Source organism: Panthera tigris, chromosome X (genome assembly GCF_018350195.1).
Source record: "Panthera tigris isolate Pti1 chromosome X, P.tigris_Pti1_mat1.1, whole genome shotgun sequence".
In the NCBI taxonomy this organism is placed as follows: domain Eukaryota; kingdom Metazoa; phylum Chordata; class Mammalia; order Carnivora; family Felidae; genus Panthera; species Panthera tigris.
In genome coordinates, this window is record NC_056677.1 from 81143028 (window position 1) to 81164359 (window position 21332).

General features: G+C 40.2%; 1 protein-coding gene and 1 non-coding gene across 2 annotated transcripts in view; one reads left to right on the top strand and one right to left on the bottom strand.

Annotated features, from left to right (window-relative positions):
• The window catches only part of TRMT2B (tRNA methyltransferase 2 homolog B), a 35761-nt gene that overhangs the window by 12239 nt on the left and 2190 nt on the right, over positions 1-21332 (bottom strand). Inside the window, 3 exon segments of the mRNA XM_042973959.1 lie at positions 2376-2415; positions 2417-2520; positions 13910-13980. Of these exon segments, the coding sequence (XP_042829893.1) occupies positions 2376-2415; positions 2417-2520; positions 13910-13980 (215 nt within the window).
• Positions 6091-6193, top strand: LOC122235581. The gene has a single exon (XR_006213633.1). It is a non-coding gene; the product is annotated as a U6 spliceosomal RNA (small nuclear RNA).

Sequence of the window (21332 nt, forward strand, 5' to 3'; positions counted from 1 at the left end):
ACTTATCAGGTTTTGACAAAACCTATATAATAGACACAGTGCTTACTCTAGTTTGAGCCTTTTTTATAGTTTTCTAAAGAAAGTGTGAGAGTTATTCTTGTTGTAAATAAGGAACTAAATTAAGCCTCTGCCCCATCATGAAGAAGCAATAATTTTTCAATTCTCTTCATACTTCTCCACTGCAAATATCCCAACCACCCACGGAAACACCACCTCAAAGATGTGAGTCCTCAAAGAAAAGAAAGAGGTCATGGAAGGGAATTATCATGGTAACTAAGTTCTTTCTTTGAGTTCAGAACATTTTAAAATTCTTACATCACTGAAGAGAGCCTAAACATTAGCTTGACACAGGGGTGCCTGGGTGGTTCAGTCAGTTGAGCATCTGACTTTGGCTCAGGTCATGATCTCGCAGTCTGTGAGTTCGAGCCCCGTGTCAGGCTCTGTGCTGACAGCTCAGAGCCTGGAGCCTGCTTCAGATTCTGTGTCTCCCTCTCTCTCTGACCCTCCCCCGTTCATGCTCTGTCTCTCTCTCTCTCTCTCTCTCTCTCTCTGTCAAAAATAAATAAGCATTAAAAAATTTTTAAACGTTAGCTTGACACAAGGATAAATCACAATAAACTACGTTGGAGCTCTACAGTTAAAACGCCAAGAATTATATTTTGGGGGTAAATACCCAGTAGTATGATTACTAGATCCCAGGGTCGTTCTATTTTTACTTTTTGAGGTACCTCCATACTATTTCCCACGGTGGCTGCACCAGTTTGCATTCCCACCAACAGTGCAAAAGGGTTCTGCTTTCTCCGCATCCTTGCCAACATGTGTTGTTTCTTATATTATTTGTTTTAGCCATTCTGATAGGTGTGAGGTGATATCTCATTGTGGTTTTCATTTCCATTTCCCTGATGATGAGTGATGTTGAGCATTTTTTCACGTGTCTGCTGGCCATCTGTATGTCTTCTCCGGAGAAATGTCTGGTTCATGTCTTCTGCCCATTTTTTATTACAAGAACACTAATTCAGAGGGATACATGCATCCTGATATTTATTGCAGCACCATTTACAAGAGCCAAATTTTGTAAGCAACCCAAGTATCCACTGATAGTTGAATGGATAAAGAAGACATGATATACATATAAAATGGAATACTATTCAGCCATAAAAAAAGAATAAAATCTTGCCATTTGCAACAACATGGATGGAGCTGGAGAGTATAACACTAAGTGAAACAGGTCAGTTGGAGAAAGACAAATACCAAATGATTTCACTCATATGTGGCATTTAAGAAACAAATAAGCAAAGGGGGAAAAAAGAGAGAGAGACAAACCAAGAAACACTCTTAACTATCGAGAACAATCTGATGATTACCAGAGGCTAGGTGGGGGTGGGGGACTAAATAGGTGATGGGGATTAAGGAGTGCACTTGTGATAAGCACAGGGTGATGTATGGAAGTGTTGACTCACTATAGTGTACACCTGAAACTAATCTAACAATGCATGTTAACTATACTGGAATTAAAATTAAAATAAATGAATTAAAGGCTTTTTAAACATAATACAATTATAATATATAATATGTATATTATTATATAGACGTAATTTTAAATTGTTGTATTTTCCTTTTACATTGAACCTCCTACCTTTATTAAGTCTTCTTTTTTATCTCTAGTAATACCTATTTCACAATCTACTTTGATATTAATAAAGTTGTATCTATTTAAATAAATGCATACGTACATACATAAAAATAAAAGGCTAGGAAATGTGTGTCAACTATACTCAAACTTTTAATTACAAAAAGGTCAGGAATCAATGACATGGGTTCAAGCCCTAGGTTGGCTATTCACTGGCTCTTTAACCTTGGGTACTTCTATGGCTCCATTTGCTCATCTGAAATGAGGGTTTCAATACCTCTCCTCTTACCTACTTCACGAATTGGTTGAGATGATCACGTTAAGTATAGGAATGTTTTAACGTGGGAACATTTGAAAGCCTTAAGTGCATTACAAGTGTAGAGTATTATTTGAGTTATGAAATTCTGACTATATTCTCATCTCTATTGAATTGGCTTTTAGAGTCACTAGAGTACCTACCAACTTCCATGGGCAAAGTTCTTGTGAAAATACCTGGGAGTCCTCACATGATAATTAACTTGGTAACCCTACCTCAGTCTCTGTGGTTTGCTTATGCGAGCAGCATGGTTAAAAATATCCTTGCCACCTCCTCATCCTCACCTCCAACCCCTCCTCCCAACCCACACAAATACTCAGTGGATGTGTAGTTTCTGCTATCTGCCCTGAAACTTCCAAAACCAACTGGAAGATAGTGAAAATAAGGGCTGCTACAAAAGCTACCCCTTATTAATTCTGTAAGTCCCACCTGTCTTAATTCCTGAGGATGGAAAGTGATGATGGCCATTGTGTCCTCAGCTACTGGTGTGAACTATGAACTCACACCAGTACCCACCTTCATGAAACAGAAGGCAGGGCTCAACTGGGGAGTGTCGAAGGAATGCTTCATAGTACTAGGAAGAAAACAGGATTATTATGCAGGCAAATCTAACAAGTTCTGCAGCTGATTATTCATGCTGAGTGATTGCTATGGGTTAAGTTGCATCTAGCCATATTCATATGTTGAAACCTTACCCATAGTACCTCAGAATGCCACCATATTGGAGATAAGGTCTTTAAAGAGGTGATTAAATTAAAATGAAGCCACCATATGGGTGGGCCCTAATACAACCTGACTGATGTGTCCTCATAAGAAAGGGAATATTGGGACACACAAAGAGACATCAGGGATGCACAGAGGAAAGATCATGTGAAGACAGTGAGAAGATGGCCACCTACAAGCCAAGGAGAGAGGCCTTGGAAGAAACCAAACTTGCCAACATCTTGAACTTGGATGTCTAGCCTTCAGAACTGTGGGAAAATATATTTCTGTTGTTTAAGCCACACAGTCTGTGGTATTTTGTTATGGCAGCCCTAGTACACTGATACAGATTTTGGTTACCAAGAAGTGGGATGTTGCTGTAACAGATACATAAAAATATGGAAGTGGCTTTATTTTTTTGTTTATTTTAGAGATATACAGAGAGATTGCTAGCAGGAGAAAGGGGAAGAGGGAGAGAAAGACAGAATGTTAAACAGGGGAGCCCAATTCGGGGCTCAATCCCACAACCCTGGGATCACAAACTGAGCTGAAAACAAGAGTCAGATGCTCAACTGACTGAGCCACGCAGGCGGCCCTAGAAGTGACTTTAAAACTGGGAATGGGCAGGAGTGCCTGGGTGGCTCAATTGGTTAAGCATCCAACTTCGGCTCAGGTCATGATCTCATGGTTCGTGAGTTTGAGTCCTGTATGGGGCTCTGTGCTGACAGCTCAGAGCCTGGGGCCTACTTCAGGTTCTGTGTCTCCCTCTCTCTCTGCCCCTCACCTGCTCATGCTCTGTCTCTCTCTCTCTCTCAAAAATAAATATTAAAGGGGCGCCTGGGTGGCTCAGTCAGTTGAGCGTCCGACTTTGGCTTGGGTCATGATCTTGCGGTCCATGAGTGTGAGCCCCGTGTCAGGCTCTGTGCTGACAGCTCGGAGCCTGGAGCCTATTTTGGATTCTGTGTCTCCCTCTCTCTCTGACCCTCCCCCATTCATGCTCTTTCTCTGTCTCAAAAATAAATAAATGTTAAAAAATTTAAGAAAAATAAATAAAATATTAAAAATTTAAGGAAAAAACTGGGAATGGGCAAAGACTGGGAGAGTTTTGAGGTGCATGCTACATAAAGCCTAGATTGCCTTTACAGAGACTTTTGGTAGGAATACGGATATTAAAGATGATTCTGGTGAGATCTCAGAAAGAAATGAGGAGCATGCTATTAGAAACTGGACAGAATTTGATTGATATAAAGTAAAAAAGAACTTGGATGAATTGTATCCTAGTGTCGGGTGGAAGGTAAAAATTGTAAGTGCGGAACGTGCATATTTAGCTAAGGAGATTGCTAAGCAATGTTGAAGGTGGGGCCTGGTTTCTGCTTGCTGCTCATAGTAAAATGTGAGAGGAGAAAGATACATTGAAGAAGGAATTGTTAGGCAAAAAGGAACCATAACTTGAAGATCTGGAAAAATCTCAGCCTATCCATATAACAAAATGTGAAAGCACATTCAGGAGGCAACACCAAGGTTATGGCTGGACAGTCTTTTGAATAAGAGGTCACAGGTGTGACTCACGGATCCTAATTAGCCAACTCAGCAGAAGCCAGGAATAGAGATAGAGTTCTATCAGCAGAAACACTGCCATCTTAGACTAAAGGGGAAAGAGACAGGACATAATGAAGGAAGGCTTTTACACTTCTGGGATTCCACAGGACAGGACAATAGACCTATGTGACTGCCAAGAGGTGTTATCCTTCAAGAAAAGGGAAGAATTACCTCAAGGCAATTCAGAGTCAGCAGGGCTGCTGCCACCACTATAGGCCCAGAGGAAAGAGGCCATAGGGGGAAAAGGCTGAATCCTCAGTTTCAATGGGCCAGACTGCCAACGTCCAGGGCCTCAAGGGTGAGCCTGCCACACACACCAGTGGGCCAAAGAACAGAGCATCAACCCAAAGAGGATAATTCTTGAGCCTTAAAATCTAATGGAATTTGCCCTGCTAGGTTTCAGACTTGCTTGGAATCTAGGACATCTGTTTTCTTTCCAATTTCTCCCTTCTGGAATGGGAATGTCTACCCTATTGTCTGTTCCACAGATTGTATTTTGGAAGCAGGTAATTTGTATGGTTTCACAGGTTCACAGCTGAATAAGATTTTTGCCTTAGGATGAATTACACCTTGACTCTCATCCACATTTGATTTAGATGGTATTCAAATAAGATTAGGGATTTACGGTTGATGCTGGAATGGGTTAAAAATCTGGGGCTGTTGGGGGCACTTAGGTGGCTCAGTCGGTTAAGCATCCGACTCTTGGTTTTGGCTCAGGGCATTATCTCACAGTTCATGAGTTTGAGCCCCATGTTCTGCTCTGTGCTCAGCATGTAGAGTCTGCTTAGGATTCTCTGTCTCCCTCTCTCTATGCCCCTCCCAGCTTGCTCGCTCTCTCTCTCTCTCTCTCCCTCAATAAACAAACAAACAAACATTAAAAAAATTAACATCTACATGTTTACATTACCCAGATTCCTACTCTTAAACCTCTAACCTATCCAACCAACTATTTAACATATTCACTCAGATGTCTAATATGGATTTCAAACACACCATTCTAAAAACTGAACTACTAATTTCTCCCCACCCAATCTGCTCTACCAGTCTTTCCTACCTCAGTTGACAGTAACTCCCTCATTCCAATTGCTCCCCCCAACAACCTGAAGCCATTTTTCACTCCTCTCTTTCTCTTACATTTTTCATTCGACCCTTCAGGAAATCCTATTGTTCTAGCTTCAACATACATCCATCTCCACTGCTACCTACCACTGCTCTATATCATCTCTCACTTTCCCTCCAATAATCCATACACAACAGCCAGAGTGATTCTGTGAAAGCTAAATCCTATCATGACAAGTTCTCGCCATCAAAACCTCCACTGGCTCAGAATAAAAGCCAAAGTCCCTGCAATGACCCCCCAAGTCACTACATAATGTTGCCCCTCTTCATCTTACCTCATGTCCTATTATGCTTCTGGGCCTACATTCAGTTTCTCTAAAAAACCTGTCACATTCCCATCTTAGGGCCTTTGCCATGGCTTTTCTCTTTTCCTAGAATGCTCCTCCCTCAGACCTCTGCATATCCAACACCCTCACTGCCTCTAAGTTTTTAATGCAAGGTTTCTCATCCTCAGCACTACTAATATTTTGGGCCAGATAATTCTTTGTTGTAGGGAGCTGTCCCATGCATTGTAGGATGCTTAAGAGCATCCCTGGCCTCCACCCAGTAGATGCCAGCAGCACTGCTGAATCATCCCTTAGTGATTACAACCAGAAAGGTCTCTAGACATTGCCAAATGTCCTCCACAAGGCAAACCCCCACCCCTACAGTTGAGAGTCACTGCTTTATTCAAATACCTTCTTCTTCATGAAGCCTAGGTTAACCCTATTTAAAATTACAGCCAGTACTCCCTTCAGCAACACATATACCAAAATTGGAATGTTACAGAGATTTAGCATGGCCCCTGTGCAAGGATGCTACAAATTCATGAAGCACTCCATATTTTTAGAATTTCAAAGGATAAACACAAAATTTGCTACTTGTAGAATCATGATTTGACTCCTTACCTCTAAATAAACTTAGTTAATATTTTTAAGTTCTAGAACAACAAAAAAAAGTACAACCTATGCTTCCCCCAACCCGAGAATTTCTTATCCTCCTGATCCTGCTGTACTTTTCCGTGGCACTTATGTTACTCTGGCTGAGCTGCTAGAACAAAAATACCACAGACTGAGTGGCTTATAAACAAGAGAAATTTATGTCTCACAGATCTGGCGGTTGGGAAGTCCAAGATCAAGACGCTGGCAAATTCAGTGTCTTATGAGAACCTGTTTCCTCACTGGTAGCCATCTTTTCACTGTAACCTCACATAGCAGAAGGGACAAGCTAGCTCTCTGGGGTCTCTTTCACAAGGGCACTAATCCTAATCATGAGGGCCTAATCACCTCCTGAAGACCTCACCTCCTAATACTATCACCTTGGGTGTTAGGATTTCAACATATAAAATTTGGGGTGATACAAACATTCAGATTATAGCCACACTTGTCACCTTATAACATAACATACAATATACTTTATTATGCTTTTTTAAAACTATCTCTCTAAAATGTAAGTTCTATAGGGAAGGGATAGATTTTCTTCCTTATTGTATCCTAAGCACCAAGAATAGTGCCTGGCACTTGAAGGTACTCAATAGTATTTGTTGAATTAACAAATGAAAGGAACAACAAGGATAATGATAGAGAAGACAAGACCGAAACAGAAAAGACAAGAAGATGGAAAACATGCTGAAGTGACAACTGAAGCAAGATGAAAGAAGCTACATCTGGATTGCCTATAAAGGGGGACCTGATAAAATACAAGGCTGATCTGCTCCACACAACCCAGACAAGACTCAAACCTGAAGATACAAGTAAGGCACAAGGCTAAAAAGAGTGTCTGATTGAAAGCCTAGACACAAAACTGGTAAACATCTTCATCCTACCAAGAACATCCATTTTTCTGTAGCAAGAGACTGGAAATCTTTTTCCCCCGAGAAAATGAACCCACAAAAGCTCTTAGTTTGGAGATACCAGGCACTGTTGTAGTGGTAGAGGGGTGGAACCAGGAACATTCCATGCAGATCTGCATTCTAAATGGTGGGAATCCCACCCCTCTGGGATGCTACAACTCTAAAAGTCCAGCAGCCAGGCAAGAAACTTGGAGATAATTCTCTCAAGAAACTGAATAGTCCCAAAGTAAAGATCTCCTGAGACACATATGGGGGACACCCTGACACAATCACTAGCAGTAAAGCCAAGAATCAACAAACCCACTCAAGCTGAACTGCCAATCAGGTTTTTAATGCCTCACTCTATTTTTTTTTAAGTTTATTTATTGGGGCACCTGGGTGGCTCAGTTGGTTAAGCATCCCACTTCGGCTCAGGTCATGATCTCGTGCTTCATGAGTTCGAGCCCTGCATTGGGTCCTGTGCTCACAGCTAGGAGACTGGAGCCTGGAGCCTGGAGCGTGGAGCTGCTCAGGATTCTGGGTCTCCCTTTCTCTCTGCCCCTCCACCACTCACAGTGTCTCTCTCTGTCTCAAAAATAAATAAATATTTTTTTTAAAGTTTATTTATTTTCAGAGAAAGAGAGAGCACAAGCAGGGGAGGAACATTTTGAGAGGAAGAAAGAATCCCAAGCAGGCTCCACATTGTCAGCACAGAGGCCAATGTGGGGCTTGAACTCAGGAACTGAACCATGAGATCATGACCTGAGTTGAAATCAAGAGTCAGAAGCTTAACCGCCTGAGCCCCAAGGCCTCACTCTTAAATATGAACAGAATAGTCAACCAAGTATCACCAGCTGTTTGATTGAAGTCTCAATTGTGAAAAACAGTGACAAAAATAGGAAAAAAAATTCCTGAAGGAAACAGACAATACAAAGAAAAGAAAAAATACACACACACAGACTTAATCATATTACTAAAAAGAGAACAAGATGTTATACTAAAGGAACAGAGAAGAAGAAAAACCTTTTGAAAATTAAAGGTAGCATGGTAGAAAAAATTTCAATGAAGATGTTGTCATTTATATCAAGAAAATTTCAGATAAATGAAAACAAAAAGGCAGCGATGGAAAATAGGAGAGGAATGAGTAACACATTATAGAATCAATCCACGAGGTCCAAAATCCAAATAATAGGAGATACAAAGAAAATATAGAAAATGAGGGGAAGGAGGAAATAATACAGGAAAATTTCTGAAAGTATTAGCTTCCTGACTGACAAGGCCTAAAATGTACCACAATGAATGGGGGAAAAAAAGCCCACATGGTCAAGAAGTTTCAGGGATAAAGAGATTCCCTAAAAGTTTCTAGAATAAAAAAAGGGGAGAGAAATTACCTATAGGACCTAAAGTAGCATTTAGACTCATACAACACTGGCAGCCAGATGACAATCAAACCATGTCTTCAAATTTATAAAGGCAAATTATTCAAACACAAATCTAGAAATCTAGAGAAAGTTTAAGTCATGTGTCAGGAATGAAAAGACACAGACACGCAAAAGCTCTAGAAGTTTACCTCCTAGGCACTCTTCCTCAGGAAGCTAATGGAGGTCGTATTCCATCCAAAAGGGGGTATAAACCAGAAAAAGGAAGACAGGGGCTCTGGGAGACAGGACAGGAAAGCAGCAGAGGGCCTCAGAAGCTTAGGATGGAAGATTCTCAGAAAAATGTCTTCTGGGGAAAAAACTGAACTCAAGTTGTTGAGCATAGGGAGAATATAGATGAATGTTTGACAGAGCTCTTAGAGCATTTGTGGAAAAAATTAGCAACAGGTTCATAAAAAACTAAACTAATGGAAAAATGAGGTAATTATTCATGTCAATAAAAAGTTATAAACATCCATCACATCACACACTATACACACACACACACACACACACACACACACACACACAAAACAGAGGGATGCCTGGGTCGCTCAGTCACCTGAGTGTCCGACTCTTGGTTTCAGCTCAGGTCATGATCCCAGAGTTGTGGGATCGAGCCCCGCATCAGCCTCTCTCAGTACAGAGCCTGCTTGAGATTCTCTGTCTCTCTCTGCCCCTCTCCCCCACGTGCTCCCACTCTCTCTTGCTAAAAAATAAAAAAGATGAAGTGCAGTATTATGTGAAAAAAAAACAGGTGCAGAACAGAGTCCATATTAAGCTACCTTTGAGCCAAGAAAAGCTTATTTTTTGAAAATAAGCAAAAACAAAATTTGTTACTTATAGAAGGAGGTGGGGAACTGGGTAGAGATGAAAGCTAGACTTTTCTAAATATACATTTATTTTGCAGATTTGACTTTGCAACCATATAAATATTTTACAAATATAAAACAAAATTTAATCAAAATGAAAAAAATACAAGCCCTAAAATTTGAAAGCAAGCAAAATGAAAAAAAATTAAAAAGAACCCATATATCAAGTATCAAGTTAGTGGTTTAACTACAAAGAACATAGAGAGGTACTATTTCAAGAGGCATGATAACTAAAAAAAAAACTGGACATACATCTTGAGCTCTTTTCAGTTATCATTTGTTGGTAATAATATTGGTACTCTTGTTTGGAAATTATTATATATATATAGTAGGATACATATATGTGTGTGTGTGTATATATATACACACACATTAGGATACATATAAGATATATATATGTAGTAAGATATAATAAATAAGTATTTTAATGTTGTCAGGACTAAAATTTTCATTGTAAGACAAAAGATAAAAATCAAAGGATTTAAGTAAAAGTTCTGTCATTCCAAATTCGATTTGAATATATCACTATGAACTAATATTTTCTCTTTAAAAAATATTCCCTAGCTCTGCCCAGTAGAAAGGCCTTGAAGTATTACTAATCCAGTATAAATAAGCACCCATACTGTAGCCTCCAAATACCATTTCCCACTAAAAGAGACAAGGATTCCTTGAAGAAATGGCTGATTCCCAGTCTCAAGCAGAAAACACATTAGATGTGCTAGAAATATCTTAGCTTTCCACAACTATCAGGGCCATCCTAAGGCTCTAAGACAACGTAGAGAGGTTCTGATTGGTTAAAAATGGAACTTGAGTATCAAAAAATAATAGTAAATGCAGTAGACTAAAACATATCAAGTATGTTAAATATCCATGAGTTTACAGTGATACTGAAACAAACAAATTTAACTAATCATCGTTTGAAGAAGATGAAAGAACCAAGGATTTAGCCTGTCTTGATTGTATCAGTACATCAGGGTAACCAAATAAGGATAAGGAATAAGGAAAAGTGATTTTTAGAATTCCAACTAATAAATGAAGAAAACATGATAGACTAGGCAATGATCACCAATGGCTGCTAAAACCATTACGTGAAAAGCTAACAGAATTTTTTTTGAGGGGGAGAGAGAGAGAGCGAGAGAGCATGAGTGGGGGAAAGGCAGAGGTGGGGGCAGGGAAGAGAAAGAATCTTAAGCAGACTCCACGACCAGCGTGGAGCCCAACACAGGGTTCAATCCCATGACCCTGAGATCATGACCTGAGCCAAAATCCAGAGTTGGACGTTTAACTGACTGAGCCACTCAGAGGCCCCTACAGGAAATTTTTCAATGAGTGGATCGAGCTGATGACACTGAATCCACTGTTCAATCCTAACATCACCAAGAGGGCCTATCAGACATATATGCATTAAAAATATTCTCACCTCAAATTAAATCTGAATCGAATCAACATTCTAGATCTACCAGTTTACAGGAAATACTGGCGATAGAGGAAGAACATTAAATGACATCATGAAAATTCAATAAGCAAAATCCAGCACAAGAGGAGCATTGTGCAGTTCAGTTGGTTGAGCGTCTGACTCTTGACTTTGGCTCAGGTCATGATCTGACATTAGTAGGTTCGAGCCCCGTATCAGACCCTGTGCTGGCAGCATGAAGCCTGCTTGGGATTCTGTCTCCCTCTCTCTCTCTGCCCCTCCCCTACTTGGTCTCTATCTCTCTCTCAAAATAAACTTACAAAATCCAGAACGAGAATTTCCACAGGAAAACCAATCAGTTTCTTCAAAAAATAAATTGTAAGAACAAAAAAAATTAAGAAGGAAGGGTACTTACAAATTAAAAGAGAAGGAAGAGACATGTTAATTAAATACAAAGTGTACACCTTGTTTGAATACTGATTTGAACAAACCAAATGTAAAACTCAAACCATTTATGTGATAAATAGGTGTCAAATCTGAACATTTATTGGATATTTGATTATATTATGGGTTAAATGTTTATTTCCAGGTGTAATAATGGTATGAAGTTATGTTTAAAAAATTAAGTTCTTTATTTTTTTAATATTTATTTTTGAGAGACAGAGAGTATAAACAGGGGAGGGGCATAGAGAGAGGAAGACACAGAATCTGAAGCAGAATCCAGGATCTGAGCTGTCAGCACAGAGCCCAACACGGGGCTTGAGCTCGTGAACTGCAAGATCCGAAGTCATCATGACCTGAGCCGAAGTCGGACGCTTAACCAACTGAGCCACCCAGACACCCCTGAGTTCTTTCTTCTAGAACTCACACTGAAGTATTTACATTTTATATGATACAATATCTGGAATTTGCCTCACACTAATCCAAATATGTTGGTGGAAGGTAAGGTGGGTGAGAGTATAGATAAAATAAGATTGTACACATACTGATAATTGTTGAAGCTGGGTAGTGGATATGTGGGGTTCATTATACCACTCTCTACTTTTATATGTTTTCAGTTCTTCAAAATATAAAATGAAAGGAAAATTTGTACAATAAAGGAAAATACAATCATATACGTGTACTTGGCTCAGGAGTGAATATCTACATAACTATAACAATGTCAACACTAAATATTTATTTAACCAAGAATTGTGCTATAAACATAGAAGAAGAAGGGTAGTTTGGGAAGAGAGACAAAATAAGAGAGAATTCTTATACACCATAACTGGAAGTCAACAAATAAAATGTAACTTCGATAAATCAAAATACATGAGAATAATGTACTATTTGGAAATATCGAACCCCAGAAGAAATAGCTAAAATAATTGCTGTTGTTTCTGGGGAGCAAGATTCAAGAGCATGGAAGGGTGGGGCAGAAGAGCACCATTTTTCCTTACTAACCTGTTAGTATTTGTCTTTGAAAACTATGTACTTCTATTTCTTTAAAGGATTTAAAAAAATTTTAAGTGTGTTTATTTTGAGAGAGACAGACAGCACAAGTAGGGGAGGGGCAGAGAGAGAGAGAGGGAGAGAGAGAATCCCAAGCAGACTCCATGCTGCCAGTGCAGAGCCCAAGGTGGGGCTTGAATCCACAAAGCTGTGCAATCATGACTGGAACTGAAAGCAGGAGTCAGATGCTCAACTGAGTCACCCAGGTGCCCCTTTGACAGTATTTTATTTAAAGACTGCTTCTTAGGTCTTGGTGCTCTGGCTGTCCACTCCCATAAAACCCATATTTTGACTCAATATTCAAGAATAGATATTTAAACCTCAAATCAGGACAAACTAGGGTTATCCTATCGTTTTAATGGAATGGAATGTCACTACCACTAACACAGAAAGAGAGATGAAGGTATAAAAAAAAGTGAGAACAACCTAGTGCTATAATATATACAATATTACTTTTATTACAATGGGCATCTGGCCTTTATTTGACTCATGACACCAGGGTCGTGGGATCCAGCCCCATGTTGGGCTCCACACTGAGCGTGGAGCTTGCTTAAGATTCTCTCTTTCTTGGGGCTTAGTCAGTTAAGCGTCTGACTTTGGCTCAGGTCATGATCTCACAGTTCTTGAGTTCGAGCCCCATGTCAGGCTCTGTGCTGACAGCTCAGAGCCTGGAATCTGCTTTCAGATTCTGTTTCTCCCTCTCTCTCTGCCCCTCCCCTGTTCACACTCTGTCTCTGTCTCTCAAAAAGTGAATGAACGTTAAAAATTTTTTTTAAAAAAAGATTCTCTCTTTCTCTCCTCTGCCCCTCTCTCCCATTCACATGCTCTCTCCCTCTAGAATAAATTAGAAAAAAATATGTGTCCTATTAGAAGGCACCACCCAAGTGTTAGAAACCTGAATCATTAGGAGGGTGGGCATTGGTAAGAAGCAAAAGGGAACCAAGAGTGTCAGCTGGGAGTCCTATTCAGTCCTTATGAGCAAGGCTTTTGACTTTTTTTTTTTTTAAGTTCCACAAGGGCAGGTACCATATCTGCTTGAGCCATCATTGGATCCTCAGCACCTAACGCAGTGCTGGACACACAGGAGGCACTCAATAAATAGTAGGTGCATGAAAGAAAAGGATATAAAAATGTCTTAGAGGCCAACCTTATGATGTAGATGCCGTTATCACTTACATCTCTCTTGATATTTCTCAGTTCTATTCTGCCAAAAACACTAGTCTTCCAAATATTTCAGACACTCGCCACTTGTTATACTGCCCTCATCAGTACCTCTCTCCTAATACCTCCTTCCTATTAAATTCCTTGGATGCCTGACATATGCAATAATGGATTCAGTTCCCTCTCTTGCTCTCCACCCTTCTGGAAATGAAACACTTAGCAATGTTCTCTTTCTGTGTTACAAGGTATGCTTACAAAACAGAGCCCCTCCTCCCCTGTAGCACCAGTAGCCACTCTATTATTAAAATGTCAGGGACACTACTATTACAGACTGCAATGCCTCAGGTCATCTTCAACCAGCCCTTGTTCCTCATTACCTGTGCCACTTGATTGTGTTTCTCAGGGATGTTTTTCAAATGGTTAGACCACACACAGATGATGTTTCTGTCTAAAGAAAGAAAAATAATTTGATTTACATTGTTTTCTTGATAAAAGATTATTTAAAAGAAAATGTCTGGCAATTTAAATTCCCTCTTTCAGAGAGGCAAACATAGATTTGAGGCAGCAAAGTGCCTATTCAAGCTCAAGGCTATTTTTCAGAGAAAACCTGTTTCCTGGTCTAGCCATTATGAAGCTTATTCTTAATGGAGCTAGTCTGCAATATTTTCTCACATGCTACAAATGCACAGTATGACAAGGTCTGCTTTCTGTTAAGATTTTAACAGGGAAATAAAAGGTAATGGGTTTTGTTTTTGTTACTGAATAATAGAACACTGACGTCATATACTCATTTAATTCAGCACACAGAGGGGGGAAAAGCCAAGTGCCTGCCCTAATGAACTGTAGTTTAAGCATATGGGTATTAAACAGTGTGACTAATATAAAATGATGGTGTTTCAAGTGGATTTGTTGAAAATGGGTAAATGGAAAGTTCAGGAATGGAATCTTGGAATGGGTACTGGGATTAAATCTCAGAAATATGCCATTGTGATTTCCCTTACTACCACTCACCCCTACCAATTATTTTAAGGCAGATTTATGACAGAAAGCTCTAGTTTTTAGGGATGTGGGACTATGAAACAGAAAAGGCAACTCTGTAATAAAAAGGAGATTGCTCCCAGTACAGAAAGTAGCATAAAATGATGATGACGATAATGTGTGGGCAGCAGCAACATTAACATTTACTAAGTGCTAAATGGGGCTCAGGCATATGACTTTTCGAGGAAAAAAGGGTGAGGGTTGTGATTCCTAGCACTATGTTACAATGACTACCCACCAAAAGGCATCCAAAATTAACTGTGTGATCACGTTCTGCATCAAAGAACTCATCTTTCTCCTTTAAGGCCACCATGTTTTCCACCCCTCTCCACTCCCACTGACACCGTTCCTAAACCTTCCCTCTCCTCTCAGCCCTTGGTTTGTTATTTATACTAGTCATGGTATTCAACTGACCTCTCCAGGTTCCCAAGTAGTACCCCACAGTCTTTGGATTGCCATCTGGACCTCAGTTCACAGAGAAGGTGGACTTGTTTTGGTAGCCATTGATGACAGGCTGGAGAAGGCAGGGCAGGAGAGGCATAACAGGACAAATGAAACTGAAGAGCACAGAAGTAAAAGGGATGTAAGAATGTTCTCTCATGAGGGCAAATAAATGATGCTTGCTTGGAAGGTATGGCATATGTGAAAGTCCATAGCTGAGGTCAAGACACTCCAGATACTCCATAGTGCAAAGGAGTTTCAATCTTGTCATGAAGCATGGGTCAGCAAGCTTTCTCAGTAGAGAGCCAGATAATAATTTTAGGTTTTGCAGGCCATGTGGTTCCTGTTACAATCACTTAACTCTGCCATGCAGTGTAAAAGCAGCCACAGACAATTCATAAACAAGTGAGCTCAGCTATGTTCCAATAAAACTTTATTTATAAAATAAAGCTCAGGTGTGGGACAGATGTGGCCTAAGGCCCATAGTTTGCCAACCTCTGCCATAAATTAAGTTCTGCCTCTCTGAGGCCTCATTAGGTTTCCAAAGTCTGAAATCCTTCTAAGGAGAAAATACTATAGTGGTTGAGAAAGTAGGCTTTGCATTGAATAGACCTGAGTGTGAACTTCAGCTCTGGCACTTTCTAGATGTGTGTTTTGGGGCAAATTATTTAATCTCTCGTCTGTAAAATAATAGTGCCTACCCCTCAGGGTGACTATAAACAGTAAACTAGACAGTGATGTGTGCTAATCACTTAGCACAGGGCCTTGTCCCCAGGAAGTGCCCAATAAGTGCCCGGTGATATTATTAGCTTAATAGCTAATAAGGGGACTTAGCAGATAAAGGATAGGGAAGTGGTGGCTTACAAAGGGTATAATAGATGGAGAAGACAACAGAGCCCCTCAGGTCTGGGTATAGATGTTGTCACATTGACACCATTGAGCATTTGGAGGTAAGACTCTAGTCTCTGTAAAATCTTCTTCTGAGCTTCAAATTTCATCTAAAAGGAATATATATAATGAAACAAGAAGTCTATGCAATATCACCTCAAAGAATGGAAAACAAACAGGATAAGAGAAGGTTGTCCCACAGATTCTTGTGTCATGGTCTGAGCAAATAAGGAACCTATAATGATGGAACAGTAACAGACCTAAGAAGGTATTGGGAGAAAGGTCAAGAGTGAGCTCTTGTATAAGCTCTTTATTTTATCTGACCTTTCAGACTGAACACTCAAGCTATAGGTCGGTGCTGTCCAGTAGAACTTGCTGTGATAATGGAAATGTTTTATATTGGTATTATATTCTATAGAATATGGTAACCCCAAGCCACACATGGCTAATGAGCACGTGAAATGAAGCTCATGTGACTGAAGAATTGAATTTTTAATCTTATTTAATTTTAATTAACTTATACAGTCACCTTTGCTATAATATGGATTTCTACACTATGCTATGCAAATTACACAAAAGAAATCACAGGGCATTAAAAGTACATTTGTCTTGGGGCACCTGGGTGGCTCAACTGGTTAAGCATCCGACTTCAGCTCAGGGTTCGTGGGTTCAAGCCCCGCATTGGGCTCTGTGCCAACAGCTCAGAGCCTGGAGCTTGCATCGGATTCTGTGTCTCCCTCTCTCTCTGCCCCTCCCCTGCCCGCATGCTGTTTCTCTCTCACACAAATAAACAAATGTAAAAAATTTTCAAAAGAGTACCCTTGCCTTGATGAGCACTAATATACAGAATTGTCGAATCACTATAGTGTACACCTGAAACTAATTTAATAATGTATGTTAACTGTACTGGAACTAAAACTTAAAAAAAAAACACAGGGCTCATGGTAAAAATGGGGTCAGGCACACACATTCCAAAACTTTATCAGTAATGCATATAGAAAAGATAGGAACTGGGGTGCCTGGGTGGCTCAGTTCGTTAATCATCCAACTCTTGATTTTGGCTCAGGTCATGATCTCACAGTTCATGAGTTTGAACCCCTGCATCGGGCTCTGTGTCAACAGTGCAGAGCCTGCTTGGGATTCTCCATCTCCCTCTCTCTCTGCCCCTCCCCCACTCACACAACACTCTCTCTCTCTCTCTCTCTCTCTCAAAATAAATAAACTTAAAAAAAAGAAAAGATAGGAGATAGGAGCCTAACAAAAAAGAGTAATACAGTTTTACACATGTTAAATGGTTGAGAAATGTATAGATGCGTACCACAATAAGGATGGCACTTTACCCCGACAAAGACCTGAAGTTTGCTTGTGGAAGTGTCCATTTGTGAGTTATCATGAAGTGGTAAAAGGAGGGTAATGTGTCACACACAGAAAGATATAGCAGCAGAAGTGGCTGAGTGTAGTTCATTACACACTCAGTGCGCAATGGTACGCGGCAGACGTTTGAGGTATGTGTGCATGTTCACTTTAGGTATTCTTATGCAGCTCAGTTCTGCCGGGTGCAGTTTCCTTCTTTCATCTGGTGTTTCTCGTGGACGAAATCACTCCTAAGCCAACGTGAAATGTGCGTTATGTTCAAATTGTTCCCTGATCTATCAATCCCTTGAACAAATTTCAATTTTTAAAACAAGCATCATAGCAGAATTGACTGTATTTAAAATCAAACAGCCACATGTAGCTTAGTGGCTACTGTGTTAGAAAGTGCAGGTATTGATTTTAAGCACCTGCTCGGGTATCTGGGTAGAGCTGTGCAGTCAAGTTTCCTACAAGTTTGGCACCATTCATCCTGATGGAATGGAGAAGTGAAGACTTAAGCTGGGTACCAAACTTGAGCTGTTCCTCATAGCTCAGCCATCCAGAGTGGTGTCACAACATCAGCCAGCCTTAAATAAAATGATTCAAGCACTTCATTCATTATATAAATATGTACTGAGCACCTACTATGCATAAGTACTTTCTGCCACCATTTTTTCTGGCATTTTACTTATTCAGAAAACCTAACTCCCATGTCCCTGGGGAGATACAGTCTGGGAGAAGAGCCCATTTTGGTGCTGTCTACTTAAGAAAACAGAACAGATGGGCAAAGTTAATATAAGAAAAATCCAGATTTATCAGGAGGTAATTAATCATATTACAAAAGGCTTCACTGTTGGGTTCCTTTAAATAGCTCACCTCCCTAATGCTTTTAAAATATAGTTTGATTTAGAAAATACATTTGTTGTATAAAATGAGGTATGTTTGTGTTTTCATGGCTGCAACGGGACTATTCATTTGTACATTCTCTCTCTGGATCCCTGATTTCCAGCATACCTTCCCTGGACCTCTTTAGAGACAAGGTCCCAGTTTAAGATTTCATTTCTGTGAAAAACACACTTAGAGGCAAGGAGAATATCTTCTGCCATCACAAAGCATTTCCACCAACGTTCCTCCAATGTCTTCAAGACTGCCCTGGGTATTCTAACTTGGGTGCCCCCTAGAATCCTTGCAATGCCATGTTAGTTACATCAGGCATACAGAATTTTAGTAGGCCCAGAGATTCACACTTGCTAAGGGGAAAGGATATCAGCCTGGGCCTTACCTTTCCTCCTAAGAACCATCGAGTGGTCCAAGATGGCTTGGTTTCTTCTGCCTTTTCTGTCCTCTTTGACACTTCTTGCCTATCATATGCATGAAGTTTCCCTTACATGCTCTGCCCAAAAAGAGCTGTGACCAAACTGGAGGTTTTATGGCACACCAAGGGAGCAGTCCTCGTTTGGAGAGGAGACCCACCTTGGAGAAGAAACACCTTGGCCTATGCATTGGGACTCTTCTCATAATCCCTGCCAAGCACCAAAATACTGAAATTCACCTGCATGAAAGGTGAACAAACAGAAGTTGGGAAACAGAAGCACGACTCCCAAAACCCTTCATTCATTTACAAACCCTATGGAAACTCAGCACCCAGCACGGTGCCTGGCAGAGTCAATACTTGGTAAAAACAGGCCTGCTGAAAGGAACTGAATTACTGCATGCCGGGCACTGGCTTAGGTTCCCAAAATAAAAAGATGAGAAAAATACATTCTTTGTCCTCCAGGGAAGAGATCAACATACTTGGATACACTTCTATGGCTAATCCCTGTCCATATTCTACCTTCCCACCCAAAAACCAATCATCCCACTAATATTTAATAAGTGCTGACTATGTGCAAGGCACTGTGCCACACAAGATATGAGAAGGGTCACGAAGTTACAATCTAATTGAGAAGATCAAGTGCAGATGCAGGAAACGACAATAATAAATAATGTAATATGCTTAGTTCCTGACAAATGCTCAGGAAAAACTTCCCAGAGCAGGTAAGCCTTGCATCAGGTCTTAAAGGATGGCAGGTAGGTGAATCAGATGTTTGTAGGACAATAGCTAGATGAGTCTGGCTAAAACAATAGTTCATTTTAGGGAACAGGAAATGAGGCTGAAAAGTTACATCAAAGTGAGATCTGGAAGAACTTTAATGCCTGAACAAAACATGGACTTTATTGTGAAGGCAACAGTGAGTTGAGGGAGGCTTTATGTAGAAAAATAAAGATGAAATGGGGAGGTTAATAAAAAGCAAGTTCATGGGGCACCTGGGTGGCTCAATCAGTTAAAGCATCTGACTCTTGATTTGGGCTCAGATCATGATCTCACAGTTTGAGGCCCACGTAGGGCTCTATGCTGGCAGTATGGATCCTGCTTGGGATTCTATCTTTCTCTCTCTCTCTCTCTCTCTCCCTCTCTCTCAAAAATAAATAAACTTTTTTTTAAATGTTTCTTTTTTTTGAGAGAAACTTTTTTTAAAAAAGTTCATTTTTGGGGTGCCTGGGTGGCTCAGTCGGTTAAGCAGCCGACTTCGGCTCAGGTCATGATCTCGCGGTCCGTGAGTTCGAGCCCCGCGTCAGGCTCTGTGCCGACAGCTCAGAGCCTGGAGCCTGTTTCAGATTCTGTGTCTCCCTCTCTCTGACCCTCCCCCGTTCATGCTCTGTCTCTGTCTCAAAAATAAATAAACGTTAAAAAAAGTTCATTTTTGAGGCATGTGTTTGCAATTGTAAGGAAAATATCCAAATGGAACATCTAACAAGTAAATAGAGAAGCAGTACTACAAGTCATGAGAGAAGTCAGAGCTAGAGATTTGAGTGTCTATAAAAAATACAAGCTGTAAGATTCTTAAAAAAAAATAGCTTTCAGTGAAGAGAGGAGCAAAAGTCCAATGACTATGCCTAGGAAAAAGGCAATATTTGGAGAACAAGAAGAGATGCTGGTGACCCAGGAAAACCAGGACAACATAGGGCTTAGAGGCCAAGGGAGATGCCTTTAAGTAAGGCACTGACATACCCAGTATGTCTGAGGCCAAAGAAAGGTAAAGAAGACAATAGTAAATGGCAGACAGGAGGGACAAATGAAGGTTTCAGATCTTAGGCATGCAGACCCTAGAGGGAGGCAGACCTGGGTGGTCCCCTGGCTCTACCACTTACTAGTTACTTGGCAAGGTAATCATTCCCTATCACCTTCCTTTTTTTTATCTGTAAAATGGAGATAATAATTGTTCCTACCTCATATCGTGGTTATAAGAGTTAAATAAGGGATAATTAATAAAAAGTACTCAGCAGAAGATTAAATAGAGATGATGTTTGTAAAGCTCTGAGCACAGCATGTAGCACCTGGCAAAAACTCGGTATGTGTTAACTATAAGTGTCATGATGTTTAAAGACAGTATGGGACTGGGTAGGGGGAAGTTAAAGTAGGGGTAACTATAAGGCATAAGCTGTAAGAGTTAGAACAGGTGAGAGCCTCACTCTGGAAGGAAGAAGGAATCCATTTTCCTCTAACACATGACTCAGTGTTTTGCCTATTTACCTTATGGTGCCTGATCATTTCTGTGTAACTTGTTTGAGCACCAAGAATATGTGAATGGACTTGGCTGGACACATCAATGATGAGCTGCGAAATTACCTTTTTGCCCTTGGCCTCTATCTTGGATTACATCCCAATGTTAAGTCATACCTAATTCGGAATACACACACACACACACACACACACACACACACACACATCTCCAATGTATGTAATAATAGATTTATTAACAAAGATTCCTCCATGGCTTCCTCTTATTACTGTAAAGTTAGTATGCCATGGCCACTAGGTAACTTAAAGGATGCCAACATGGGTGCTATAATATTTAGCCCATATACCATTTTGTGTGTTTACAAAGTACTAAAGAGAGCAAATGTCACAACATGGAAGCATTTGGGGGGAATTTCAAATTTCTAAAAAAAACATTTAAGTTGTACCAAAGTTCAGGTGTTAATGCATAGCACCCTCCATCCAATTTACTCCCAGGAAGAGGCAAGTCATTAATAACA